The 14,279-nt window shown below is 39.1% G+C and overlaps 1 protein-coding gene across 1 annotated transcript; it reads left to right on the top strand.

Moving 5' to 3' along the window:
• The first annotated feature begins 1,599 nt into the window (after positions 1 to 1,599).
• On the top strand, positions 1,600 to 6,585 carry LOC137290704 (programmed cell death protein 2-like). The gene is made up of 4 exons (XM_067821789.1): positions 1,600 to 2,151; positions 4,410 to 4,660; positions 5,207 to 5,320; positions 5,796 to 6,585. Exons 1-4 carry the CDS (start codon positions 1,614 to 1,616, stop codon positions 5,961 to 5,963), a joined length of 1,071 nt encoding a protein of 356 aa, XP_067677890.1. The 5' UTR covers positions 1,600 to 1,613; the 3' UTR covers positions 5,964 to 6,585.
• The last annotated feature ends 7,694 nt before the right edge of the window (positions 6,586 to 14,279 follow it).

The following is a 14,279-nucleotide window of genomic DNA, read 5'->3' as shown; positions in this document are numbered from 1 at the left end:
AGAATGGACATTCGGGCAAATATGGTGTTCAGATTCTGTAATAGGAACAACACACGTGTCGAGGGAGGGGGGACAGATATATTCACTGGGTGCAAGATATGAGCAGTAGTAATGGTGAGTGAGTTTAGTTTTGTGTTGCATTTAGCAATATTTCGGCAAAATTATGCGGTGGACACTAAAAAACTTTACACATTATACCCATGTGAGGAATCGAACCTGTGTCTTCAACATGACGAGCTAACGCTTTAACCAATAGGCTACTACCTTGACCAGTAGTAATAGCAATAAAGTGAGTGATAATAACATTCTCACATGTTCAAACTTCCAGATTAGGCGCAGGTCAGATAACACGATCTCCACACAAATGCTTTTCATGATACCTTGGTGGATCATAGAGGCCTTCTGCTGTCTAAAATGCTTCACAGTACAATACATCATGATGTTCGATTCGGGGTCAGGTGTGCTGCACGAACACCCTCGCTGGTTGTCAAGGAACTTTAAGGGGTCTCAGGTACAGAGACCACATTGTTAATCCAGTCGTTGTACCGTATGGCAATGATCTTCCCGCAGCACAATGCAAGTGCTCATGTTGCCACAGTGTTACAGCACAATGTTAACATCCTCCCCAGGGCCTAGATTTTTAAGCTCTCTTTGCGCTGAGATGGTTGTAAGTTAATGTTAATGTATGGCACATATGACTATCATAGCGCTAAGAGAGCCTCGAAAATCTAGGTCTCGGCCCGCTATATCCCTACATCTGTCCCCCATCTAACTGAATACTTGAACCTTCTGCTCATGAAAAGAACATTGTTACCAGTTTCAGTCAAACTTGTTGCCATTGAAACACAAAGCATATTTTTTTCCAAAAATCCCAAACTAACAAAAAGGCACCAGTTCACCACCAGATCTATCTATGTGCCAAATATTAAACAGTTTTTAAATTCTGCTCCAGAAAAGACAACTGTACACGGATGAACAAACAAATAGGACAATTGCACCCAGGCTTTCGGTGTGACAAGTGAACTCGGCTACCAAAAGTGACACTGACCCTTCTCTGAAGAAAGTAAACCAGAAAAGTGTCAGTTGGTTACAGGTCACTGAAAGAACAGAATACGACAATAGTTGTATTTTAACACAACACTCTCCAGAAGTTGCTGACGCGTGCGCTACAAACAAACCTTTAGAGCTATGAATCTGCCAGTCAACAGCTGGTTCACTTCTTTCTGAAACATGGCCAGTACAAATTCCAATGAGACTAATCTTCTCAAAGGGCAAAATAATAAGCCACTTTCCAAAGTTTATGAATTTTCAAAGTCATGTTTGTATTATTCATTTCTATCCAGCAGCTTTGGATTACCTCCAGTTTTACAGAGTATGCCCTATTCACATAATCTAGTCTTTGGTAATGGTAATTAGAAGTGATGAAGAGCACTTCAGATAGCTACAGAATAACTTCATTAAGTCGACTTATTTGCAAGATTATGAGTACTTGAAGGTCCCACGATACGCATGCTGAAAAACAATAATAAGGGAAGCGCACCTAAAATACTTGCGAAAGGCCGTGCATTGACCACCATTGGCATCTTTTGGGAAGAGTAACTTCCCTTACAAACATGGCCGCGCCCATGAAAAATGTGGATCTTGGTTTTGTCGCAGAGGAGTTTGATCCACGACTTTTGACAAGTCGTTTCTTTCCAAGTAAAGTTGGCGGTAAACCTGCGTGGCTGTCACTGTCGGACCTACCGCCGGTATTGTCTTGCCCGACATGCGGCGCACCATGTGTGTTTTTACTTCAAGTTTATTCACCCCGAGAAGAACAATCTAACGCATTTCACCGAACAATATTCATTTTTCTGTGTAGAAATCCAAGCTGCTGTAAAGAGAACCATAATGGTAATTTTATTGTATTGCGGTCCCAGCTTGCCAGGGAAAATGATTTCTTTAGCCCGATACCACCAGACGAAGACAACCCAGATGTAGTTCCCGAGGGATGGGGGAATGTGGGCTTGGCACTGTGTGTCGTGTGTGGATCAGGTGCACCCAAGAGGTGTGGGAAATGTCATAAGGTGTCCTACTGTAGCAAGCAGCATCAAGCTCTGCACTGGAAAGCCACTCACAAGAAAAGGTGTTGTCAGGAACAAGATGATGAAGGTAACATAATAATTAGTCAATCCATCATGAGTAAGACTACTTGGTACTGGCTAGCGACCAGTTATCGCCACATACCAATTATAGCCAACACAAATGTACTTCCGTAGCATTTCACACATTGAAACATCAAAAAAAACGATAGGTTACAAGAGTTAAAATTACTGTATTTTACGTTGTAGACATTACAAATATGAATCCCTCGGAAGACGAGACCCAAACATGTCGGGGGATGTCACGTGACCATTAGTGTGTTGACATGGAATTTTATGAATGATGAGAATTAAATGAAAATCATCCAGGCTATGACTTGACAATTCAGATCATAAAAAGTGCAGATTCTAATTTCTCTGAACATACCCATAATGCAAACATTCAATCACTTAACTTTGAATTGACCCAAATTTCCATCTCCGTTTTATGGAGTGAGTTGAGTGAGTGAGTTTAGTTTTACGCTGCCGCCTCAAATGTATTTTTTACGCAGCAATATTCCAGCTATATGGCAACGGTCTGTAAATAATTGAGTCTGGACCAGACAATCCAGAGATCAACAACATGAGCATCGAACTGTGCAATTGGGAACTGATGACATGTGCCAACCAAGTCAGCAAGCCTGACCACCCAATCCCGTTAGTCGCCTCTACGACAAGCATAGTCGCTTTTTGTGGCAAGCTTGGGTTGCTGAAGGCCTATTGTACCCTGGGACCTTCACCAATCACTGGTTTCCATTTTATGGACTTGACAGATACCATGCAGATGATGCAGGCAAAATATAACACCTATATTTTTTCTTTTGTCCCCGATTAAACAAACATTGCAAAATTGCAAACTACTACTCAAAATGGCAACTTTCATAAGTTCAACCCTGAGGTGACATCTCCATATTCCCATCAGCTTATATCAGCATCCATTGACCTACACAGTCAGAGCAAGTTTTGTTCTTTTAAATCCCTTTTAAAACAAATTCCAATTATGAAATTTCTTCAGTATGTTAAGGTTTGAAACACAATAGTTTGATTATCAAGTTTATGTCAAATTAGGTGAATAACATAAAAAATTAAGAAATGGCGATAATTGGTCTTGTTAGTTGTTGTGAAAGCACGATATTCCCTACCGGGCTTCCTGTTGACCGCGTTTCGGAGAAACACGATCGGCAACTGTAAACAAGCAGATAACATCGGTGAATAGCTGATCTATCATCAAGACAAATTTTATTTCACTCTGTTGAGAAATAATGGAGCAAACTGTTAAAAAAACCGCTTAAAAATGGCAATAACTAGTCACTAGCCAGTGCAACTTTACAGTATGTTCATCACCTACATGATTGGGCTATCCAGCAAGATTACAGAATAGTGGATACATTCTGCCATCTTTGAAAGCAAGCATGTTCACTTTTGGTTAGGCTTTGGGTTAGGGTTTGGTTTAGGGTACGGTTTAGGGTACTTTGACTGAGGTTTGCCTAGTGATAATATCATCGAATCGATCGATGAACATAGTGTAAAATTGCTCCTACTACTAGCCAGCACCCAGTTATCGCTACATACCAGTTATTGCTAACACAAGGGGCTAGAGTTTCGAAGCCCTCTTACTAGTCTTAGTGCTAAGAGAGTCAATTAAAAAGTTAATTTTAATATATGGCACTTATGACAATCTTAGCGCTAAGACTAGTAAGAGAGCTTCGAAAGTCTAGGCCCTGGCTGTAGCAGACAGCTTGACTTGTACTTCCGTAGTTGCTGGCACATTGACACATCACAAAAGCGATAGGCTATGAGAGTTAAAATCTAAGTATTTTACATTGTAGATGTTACAAATATGAATCTTCTTGGAACACTAGACCCATATATGTTGGGGATGTCATGTGACCCTTAGCGTCTTGATATGAAATTTCATGAATGATCAGAAGTTAATGAAAATCATCTTGCCTATGTCATGAATCTATGACATTACAGTTCAGTCCATAAAAATCGCTGACTTTAATTTGTCTAAAAGTACCCATATTTCCAACACTCAATCACTAACCTCTGAACTGACCTACAATTCCATCTCAAAAACATAAAATATAACTGTCAGTTTTCACCTTTATCTTTACATTTTACCCAGAGAAAACCAGCATTACCAAATTTGCAAACAACTACTCAAAAAGTCAACTTTGGTTAGTTCAACCACGTGGTGACATCTCCATATTCCCGTCAGTTTATATCAGCGTCCATCAACATTGACAAAGAGAGCGAGTTTTGTTCTGAATGAATTCTTGTCTTCAGTGGAAATCCCCAACCTGTTGTTTCCACAAGCTGAGTTGGTAATGGAGGAGGAGATTCAGCAGGATGCCCAAGCAAGAGAAAAGTCAGAGACAGAAAAGTTGCGAGAATATCAAGACCTGCTGAACAGAAACAAGGACATTGGAGCATCTGGCCTGGATAAAGATGAGCTAGAGAAGTCAGCCGTGTCAGAGACGGAGGATGATAAGCAGTTTGCCAAATTCAAGGCCAGAATTGCTGCAAATCCAGATCAGGTAGAAGGTTTTGTCTACAGCGTAAAATTTGTATTCCACTGCATTTATGCTTCTGTTTTTATGGAGAAGATGTTTGCTAACATACACGAGAACAAGCTTTTTTGCTATGAAGAGAGCCATCATTCTCATGAACCAATGAAGACATGGGTTAGGACTGATCTTCAGTAACGCTTGTCATAATAGGCAACTAATTTGGATAGGTTGGTCAAACTTGGCTGACACATGTCATTGTGTCCCAGTTGTGTTGATCGATGCTCATGCTGTTGATCACTGGATTATCTGGTCCAGACTCAGTTATTGACAGACTGCCACCCTATAATTGGAATACGCATGAGTGCGACATTAACCAACCAACTAACCAACCAAATACATGTTTGTTAGCACCATATCCAGGCTTGTGGATATGGCTAAAGTGCTACATGTCTGTGACCTGCATCTCTTTGGGCCTCACTGCAGGCATCACTTCCCCAACCAGTGAAAGAGCCAGGTGATCATGATTTCATATTTCTCAAAGACTAATGACTTTTTATTCATATATTTGTATAGGTGTTGCGGTATGATCGGGGTGGGACACCTCTGTGGATCTCTTCCAGCCACAAGCCCCAGCCGGGTGACATCCCGCCCTGCTCATGTGGAGCACCAAGACAGTTTGAGTTCCAGGTGAGTCAGCTAAACCTTTTCCCAGTTCACCTAATTTAACCAAAATACTGGATGGAATTCCAGTGATGAACCTTTTCACCTATCTATAAAAATGAAGAATCACTGGTTTTCAAAGAGTTCTCAAGAAATGTTTGCAACACAGTTTGTTTTTGCAATTGGGAACTTACTTGATGACTCACTTGATTCAGTAATTTTCACCTACTGAGCACTGGAATTCTGTTTTGTATGTATTTTATTTTGACAGTGCACACATCCCAGTGTTGCCATCAGGACACTGATCTTTAACCTTGATACATTTAGCTCCAGATTAGTGTATTACTCTGAGTTTGTAACCTAGGTCAGCTGGGCTGTCTTTGTAATGAAACTAGAACACTGTTCAAAGCTGCATTATATCTAACCCCCACACAAACTGTAAATATTCATAACACCATCTCTTCTTTCTCTATCACAATGACATTGTTGACTTCCTTTACAGATCTTACCACAGTTGTTGGGGTACCTGAAGGTAGACAGTGTTGGGGACAGTATAGACTGGGGTACATTGTGCATCTACACCTGTTCTGAAAGCTGTGATATTGGTAACAAGTACCAGCCAGAGTTTCTATGGAAACAGGACATTACAAGGGGTAGTCCTGGGAGCTGATGTACCAGACAAGACTGCACACCTGGACTTGTCTGAAGTTGACACAAAGACTAATAAATATACCATTTGAAATGGGTCCTGTTAATTAGATTGTTATCTCGTTGTTATCTGCTTTCTCCTACCATAGAGACAAACTACTCCAAAAATCTGAACCATCTCTATGGCATGACTGTCAATATTGTCAGAGGCAGGCTTTCAAGAAAGATCACCTGCCATCAGTTTCAGAGGGTATGTATGAATTATGTTATGTACTTGACTGCCCCACAAACATCAATTCAATGGAAAATGTTGAAATAAGGTGTCCAGATGAATTCTGTGCACAGTTACTAATAACAGATTGCATAGGTATGTCACTACCTAAATGAAGCTTTGGTTATATTTGATACAGTGGAACATGTGGTGATCCAGGTTTAGTTGATCTTCCCACAGGGGCTCAAATATCCCATCACCCAATGCCTAGGACAAGTCAGTTTTCATTTCGGGCAATCAGATAATGGTATCTTACTTTTGGTAGGGGGAGCTACTAGATAATTTCCGCTTACAGTTTCAAACTGCAAATAACCTTGGATTTCATTTCAAAATGTAGCTGTTATTGCAATGATAATAAAGTGGGGTTATCCTTCCTGGTTATTTATCACTTTTTCGAGAACTAGCCCAGTAAACATTAACACCAAACACCATGATGATTTATTCTTTCATAATAATGTCATCATCATGATTATGTCATACTAATCAGGGCAAGTTGGGAATTAGTGAGGACAAGTTACTTTCTTCACGTGACTTGCCCAATGGCAAGTGGCCTTTGAAAAACAATTTTGAACCCCTGTACCCATGTTTGTCATTGAAAGTGACTAGCATGTCAGGCTTGCAATGCTTCTTGATACAGTTTCATTTTAGCAGTCTCTGAACAAATCTCACTATAGTGATACTTCCAGTGGAAGCCAGTTGGAATGATAAAATGTTTGAAGCGCAGTTTTTACATCCTCAGTCATATTGCTGGAATGTCAAGAGGTGCACTGCCAAACTCCAGGAACAGAATCTCGGGATATACAGCTCTTCATATTAAGGAGCTGGTCTAAACAGATATAGGGACGGTGGGGTAGCTTAGTGGTTAAAGGATTGGCTCAACATGCTGAAGGTTCAATTCCCCACATGGTTACAATGTGTGAAGCCCATTTCTGGTAGCCCCTGTCGTGATATTGTTGGAATGTTGCTAAAAGCAGTATAAAACCATACTCACTCACTCACTCACAGATAACATGCTGTTGTTGATTCTTGTTCAGTTAGGACTCACTGTGTTTTTGTTCTTTGGAATGCAAAGGTACGTTTGAATGATATTTTACCTCCTGCATTACCGACAGGCAAGGATCTGCCTTGGAGCAAAGGTGGCATTACTCATGGAGCTAGGCAGGCAGGCAGGCAGCTCCCTGCTTTTACAGATTACTTTTTATGCAAGTATTTGTATGAAGAAAAGTTAAATACAGCAATGCAGCTGTCCAAGACATAGAAAATGTCAGTGCAGAATTGTGTCCCTTGGACTACGAAAGGTTAATGCTGCCACTTTTGTAGCATAAAATAACTTTTCAAAGCAATTCTTGTTACTTTCGATTATTTACTCCTTGCTTCGAGTATTTTCTTGTTATTTCAATAATTTTCTCGTAGCTTGGAGCATTTTCCTGTTATTTCAAATATTTTTTCATTGCTTCGAATAATTTCTCGTTACTTCGAATATTTTCTTGGTACTTCAAGTTTCTTTCTAGAACTTGAAATTTCGACTATTTTTTTCGTTATTTTAATTATTTTTTGGTTCCTTAGATTAATTTCTCGTTACTTTGAGTATTTTCTCATCGATTCGAGTTTCAGTCGAAAACTGAAATTTCAAATATTTTCTCGTTACTTCAAGTTTCTTTCAAGCACTTGACATTTCGAGTATTTACTCGTTGCTTCAAGTTTCAGTCAAAAACGTGCCAGTTCGAATATTTCCTCGTCACTTCAAGTTTCAGTCAAAAACGTGAAATTTCGAGTGTTCTCTCGTTACTTCAAAGTTTCTTTCAAAAGCTTGAAATTTCGAGTATTTACTCGTACCTTCGATTTTTTTCTTAATTTCTAAGTTTGATGAATTTAGCGTGTATATTTTAGGAGATCTGCTTTGAGCAAGATGACACCCTCATAGTCACACACACACCCTACACCACCCGAGTTTCAGTGGTCATAAAACAAAATTTCAGTACAATAGGGAGGTTGCGCACCCTTGCAACCATGGTATCTTCCCATAAGGCAGACCTCACGAAAGACTCCTTGAAACAACGCACTTTATGGTTGTTTGCATAAGGCTTCATTAAGCTGATAATAATGGCGTGTGCCCAGATATGTAATTATAAACTATACTTTTTTAATGCATGTAATTAATTATGAATTTTGTATTAAGATCTTTTGCATCAAAGGTACAAAATAAAGTGATTGAGAACATTCTCAACTTTTCAAACAACTCAGTTCTCAACTACTTTTCACTCTAATTACTAGTAAACTATCAGAGATGGGAATGTGTTGTTACTATAATCTGCAGTGACTGGTAACAGAACAAGATTTTTATTCTTTTCTCAAAAACACAAAAGGTGAAACGAAGAACATACAAGTATATATAAATATAATTAAAATATTTACATGATATCATTTGAAAAGGCAGAGTGTTTCATATATTCGGATAATTTTAGAGTGAATGGTTGATAAATCACATTTCATGAGAAAAATACATGTACAGATAGAGTGATTTACACAGAAATATTTTGTTAAAAATTACATTCATTGTTCGACAAGTGGTGGGCATTGAATTAATACATATGGCTAGACTACAAAGATTACAAAGTCTGTTTCATGGGTACAATGTGTGAGGCCCATTTTCTGGTGTCCCCCGCCGTGATATTGCTGGAATATTGCTAAAAGCGGCGTAAAACCAATCTCACTCACTCACTCACAAAGTCTGTTTTCTTTCAAAACATTCAGACAGCGCCCTGTTTCCATTGGTAACCTATGATTTGTTGTCCTAAATTTTGTCAGTGAAAATCTACTTTGAAAGGCTAATTTAAGATGAGGTACTGGAATAAGTGCAGTTTCATACATTGTGAAATGAAATCCTTTTGTTGATTGAGTATTAGATCAATACTGAGTATTACTTGAATTCCAAGATTGTACAAACTGGTCTAACTCACTGTACTCGGTATATTCTGTATTGACTCTGAGTGAGCTCATTAATTGAATAGGGGTGGAGAGCATGGCTGAGCTAATTAGTGTATTCATTGTGTCTATCTCACGGCAGGTCTGTCTTGTGGGAGTGAACCGCAACTGAGAATTAACTAAGAAATGATACCATATGACAGATAAGGATTTGACTGAAGTCAATGTGGTCAAAAAGCATATAATTTTGGTTTGAATATCAGTATGAATTGGTTTCCTACCAGTCTCCGCATACAACATGTAATGGTAAGCACTTTCCTTTACGAGAAGCAGTTTTCTTGAAAATATTACATGAAAATTTTCAGTAAGACTTAAAGTTTCATATGGCCAGAGGTCGTATAACCATTTCTAAACCTAATGTTGTCTTTTTCATTTGGGCACGTACCACAGTTTTCAAGGGTACAGCTTAATTAAGCCTTATGGAACCAATAGTCCAGGAGGAGAATCTCAAAAGAGGCCTGGAAAAAGGATTTCGTAGCCTCCCCAGTACTGATTTGGTATGACACTATTTTCAGTTAGTATGAAAAGGCCTGTACTACTCTCAGATTGTGGTATCAGCTTTTTTTCAGAGGCCATTTTATGTGATGGTTGTCAGTGAGCATTTTCATGACATTTGGTGTGCTGCCTGACAACATCTCAAAGTTAATCATGGACAGTTATGCTACTGTCAGTCTGATCACTTTCATTTTGACTTTTGTGTATTGCTAAAGAATGTACATTTTTTTACATATTTATGCTTTTTAAAATAATCAGAATGATCATCTTGAATTGTCGAATGTTGTCTTGTGTTCTCGGCAGTTAAATTTACATAAGAATTAACACCGAATGTGTCCATTTACATTCAATGTTGATACTTTTGATGTTTTTTGACACTTGCCTCTTCTAGCATGGTGGCTTGACAAGTAATTCTGTGTGGTCATGTCGTGGTAATATAATGTTTTACAGCTTATTCTTTGAGACATATTCTTTGAACATCAAAATTGTGACCCATTTATTGTTTGGAGCTTCTCATCCCTGGGCTTTACAGACGTTTTTGGAATCAATGTAGAAGAGGAGATTTTCAGTTTAGGGTTCAATCGATGTAAAGGTGACCAAAAGTTTGTCTTGGAAGAGTTCAGCTTACTACATATGATAGTAACCCTTTTGTTCCCTTCAACATGCACGAAGCTGTGAATAATATCCTTTGGGACAACAACTCCACTTGCATTGTTCATAAGATACAGACATTCCATTAATTTGGAAGACTGAGTGGATTTTCCCATCAATCCTGATTAGCACGTTGACATTTCTGGTGTTCCTTATACAATGGCTCATTCAGATGGAACATCAAGAAAAAAACATCAAATGCGGTTTGTAAGAGGTACTTTATAAGGGAGTGTTTGGTCCTTCATTGCCTTCTAGCAGAGGAGAGAATGCTGGCTCTTCACATAGTTAATGGAATGGCAAACATGCAAATGTGCAGGAGGGGAACAGCTTCAAAATTTGGAGACTTAGCTGATATGCATTGAGATAAATTCGGAATCGAACTGGCTGTATTATAGTTGATGCTGTTTGGGACGGGTATGCCAAGCAAGAGTCGGTCGATGTAGGGGAGCGAATCAAACATGATCGTCAACGGCACAAGAAGTCAAGATTGTTGGCGAAAACACACCACTACCAAGACATTGGGACAAATCATCGATCCTCTCAACAAGTCTACTCTTGTCGCACATACGAACGAACGATGGGAGTTCTGTTGATCTGGCCATACCACCAGTTCGTGGGCCCGAGGTACACCAAGGTACATTTGTAGTTCTTAGGACGTCCTGACCCGTCTTAACAATAACTGTAAAAAGAGACTGAACGGGATAGAACGTGTAATGATTATATAAATTCTGATGCACGTTTGATCATAAACAGTTGTCAGTATGTCTACCTCATCTGTACCCAATCCCCAGACTGTTAGCATTACGTATAGAGTGGGAAGAAATGCGTCTTCACACCATGTGAACAACGTCTCCAAGCAGTTCAAACCCGTCTTTAGTCAGTTTATATCGGTTCTGAATATTAGACTACGTTCTTAACATGCACTACCCAGCTCTAACACTTTCTTAACTCAACAAGTTCGTATTCAGGCACCTCTTCCCCTTTGCACTACATTCTCACTTTCATTCTAGCGTATGCAGTGGTAATAGCAGACATGTCCTGGTTTGATTTCTGTATGTACACAGCCCATTTTGTATTTCCGTTATCAGTTTCAAGAAGACAACATCGACATCACAGACAAATGAGGGTGAACCAAGAAAGACGTCTTATTTAATGAAGGGAAGATGCATTCAGTAATGTTATCAAACATGGGTGGGGTGATTCTCAAGAAATTGTAAGACTCATGATCATCAAGGCGGAGATCCTGTGTCGGTTGAGGAAATGTTCCACAGCTGTTGGCCTCTCAGGTTAAAGCCAGTTTCTCACCCAACAAGCTCTTGTTCGTTTTCTCCTTTCTTGCTCTACCAGCCCATTGTACTCTTGTTCTGCTTCCAAAAAATGCCGGAAATAAGCATTCAGCATGTTTTGAAAGCTGCAAATTTGTTCGTGTTTCACAGACAGAAATTTGTATCCCAAATGGAGAACATGTTAAAAACGCATGTCTGTATACCATGCCGTGTCATATCGTAATGCACACAGTGTTGACATAGTAAGACCTGTGTGAGACCTATATAAACGCAGAACGAGTGGAACTTGATGTGAAATCTATTGCGCTCTTTCAGAACCGAGTAGAAATGTACTGCAAACTTCTGAAGAACAATTCTTTTGCTTTTGAGTATATTTGCACGGAATACCAAAGTAACTAGGAACATAATGCGGTCGAGTTTCGACTGTCTGGGAACGGAGTTGATCTGGTGGAACTGTGTACAAACGTATTGCAACTGATGTCCAACTATATTATGTCTGTACACATCCCCATTAAGTTTGAAGTACGGCGATTCCGTTCGTCATGTGGCAATCTTGTTTAAGGCGTGCTATCACTTCGTTCCATTTTAGAACATGTAGAACATTGGACAATGGGTATACGTTCCGTAGACCCTGGAGATATCGAGGATGAGTTTGAATATGAAACCGTCCCAAATCAGATCTTCATTACACCTGACATCGTCTTATTAACACACTTTGGGAACAGGTCCAAACACTTCAGTGTAATGTCAGAGACTGATTGTCTACGCATTCAACGCGGCCATCAAATCCCAACGTCCAGAATAGCTGAGTGAGTGAAGCGTTTTGACAATTAGTGTAGGTTCGATCCCCCAAAATATTAGTTTTAAAGACATTCTCAAGGATTCTCACGTTTTCTGAAGTCCTATATTATTATGTCCTCAATTTGTGCAGTTGACCCAGTCTACCGAATATGTCCTTCCCTGAAACAGGACGTATGAAAGGTCATTAAAATATCGGAAGTTCACAAGAATATCTTTAAATTTTAAGGAATTTGATACATGTATTAATTCATATGTTCTATTGTCTACAACCAGATGTTAATACATGCGGAGGCAATGTACGATTATTCAAAACAAGATTCTATCCATAAATGTACAATCTACGATCATTTACATACAAATCTGAATAAACAGATGTACAATCTACGATTATGTAAAACCAGATCTAAATCCGCAAATATTTAACCTCCAATGTACGATGACTGGAAGACGCATCCACACCATGACTTGTATCTACGTGACAGCTGATTCAGCAAAAGTACTTGTAGCTGAAAATGCATCCAAGAGGTATTCTAAACACTGGCTAGTAAATATAACATCTTAATATCTGAAAAGTAGCTGACTAGGAGCAAGAATTAGCTCTGAAACGTCTTATGAAGAATAAAAAAGAAGTGGTTCTGAAGCTTGGTATAAAGAATAAAAAAGATGCACTGTTGTCAATAAAACGCGTCATGTGTGTAAAGTTATATTGTTGGTTTTCTTAGAATATCGCAAAACTGGGAGTATGTCATATGTATTTTGTAAAATCACTTAAGTGTCAATATTGTGGTATCAAATGCATATTCCTTTAACATCAAATTCATCCATATCGAGAGATTTAATTCATTCAGTAGGTATGATCCTACTTTGTCTTTCTATGATCTTGAGAACTAGTTTGCACAAGGAAAGGATGAACAAACCCACCACTGACCATGATGGGCTAAAACACTTCAGTGTCCACCATAGCACCATATCTTGATGATGACATGCATACAGTGACAGATGTGGCTTGGGTGTTCCAGTGGTGTAGTGGTGGATGCAGCTGTGTCGTAATTCGTGGTGGCTGTGTTGCATCCTATGTTGTGTCGGTGGCTGTGGTGTCTATATGTAGTGGTGCATATGGCGGTGGTGTCCCATGTAATGCCGGTGGTGGTGCGCCATGACATTGTATTGGTGAATGTGATGGTGGTGTCTCATGTACATGTATGGTGGTGTCCGATGTGGAGATGATTTCTCACTTTAAACCAAAGGTAAACCAGACATAGTGAAGTTAATATTTCGAATCCACGTAATTTTACCTTGCCAATTGAAAATTTGAGTCATAGAATTTTATTCAAATTAGGATAAACGCTGTTTAACAAACGATTGTAGATTCAAATCGTTATTACTGGTTTGTATTGCAAGGGGGTAAGCTAGAGCAGTGAGACAAGAGCACGTGCTGTATGTGATGAGCGTTAACGTGGACCAACCCAACGTCTTCTCGGCGTTTTATTTAATATGCGTACCCCCTTGTAATACAAATTAAGAAACAGAAGAAAGTAATCTGAAATTATGATCGTTTGTTAAACAACTTTCATCCTAAGTTGAATAAAATTCTGAGAATGACATGTTCAAATGGCAAGGTCAAATTATAAGAATTTGCAATCTTAGTTTCACTTTATTCGATTTACTTTTTGTTGCTTTAAGAGACATTCATCGGTACGTTTTCACGGAAAACAGACTGTAATTGCAGAATAACACGAGTGAGTCACGAATGCGATGAGCAGTGATAGGCACATCACAATTTACAACATTCCCACCCACGGACGACAGTTTGTTTTAATTCATTTTTTAATGATCTATACACCTATGT

The sequence above is a fragment of the Haliotis asinina genome, chromosome 7, assembly GCF_037392515.1.
Source record: "Haliotis asinina isolate JCU_RB_2024 chromosome 7, JCU_Hal_asi_v2, whole genome shotgun sequence".
Lineage (NCBI taxonomy): Eukaryota > Metazoa > Mollusca > Gastropoda > Lepetellida > Haliotidae > Haliotis > Haliotis asinina.
This window is presented reverse-complemented; position numbering and strand designations above follow the sequence as displayed.

Coding starts and splice junctions, on each gene's coding strand:
- LOC137290704 (XM_067821789.1), top strand. CDS start 1,614: ATGGCCGCGCCCATGAAAAATGTGGATCTTGGTTTTGTCGCAGAGGAG. Junction 4,661..5,206: donor TTGCTGCAAATCCAGATCAG/GTAGAAGGTTTT, acceptor ATATTTGTATAG/GTGTTGCGGTATGATCGGGG. Junction 5,321..5,795: donor CAAGACAGTTTGAGTTCCAG/GTGAGTCAGCTA, acceptor CTTCCTTTACAG/ATCTTACCACAGTTGTTGGG.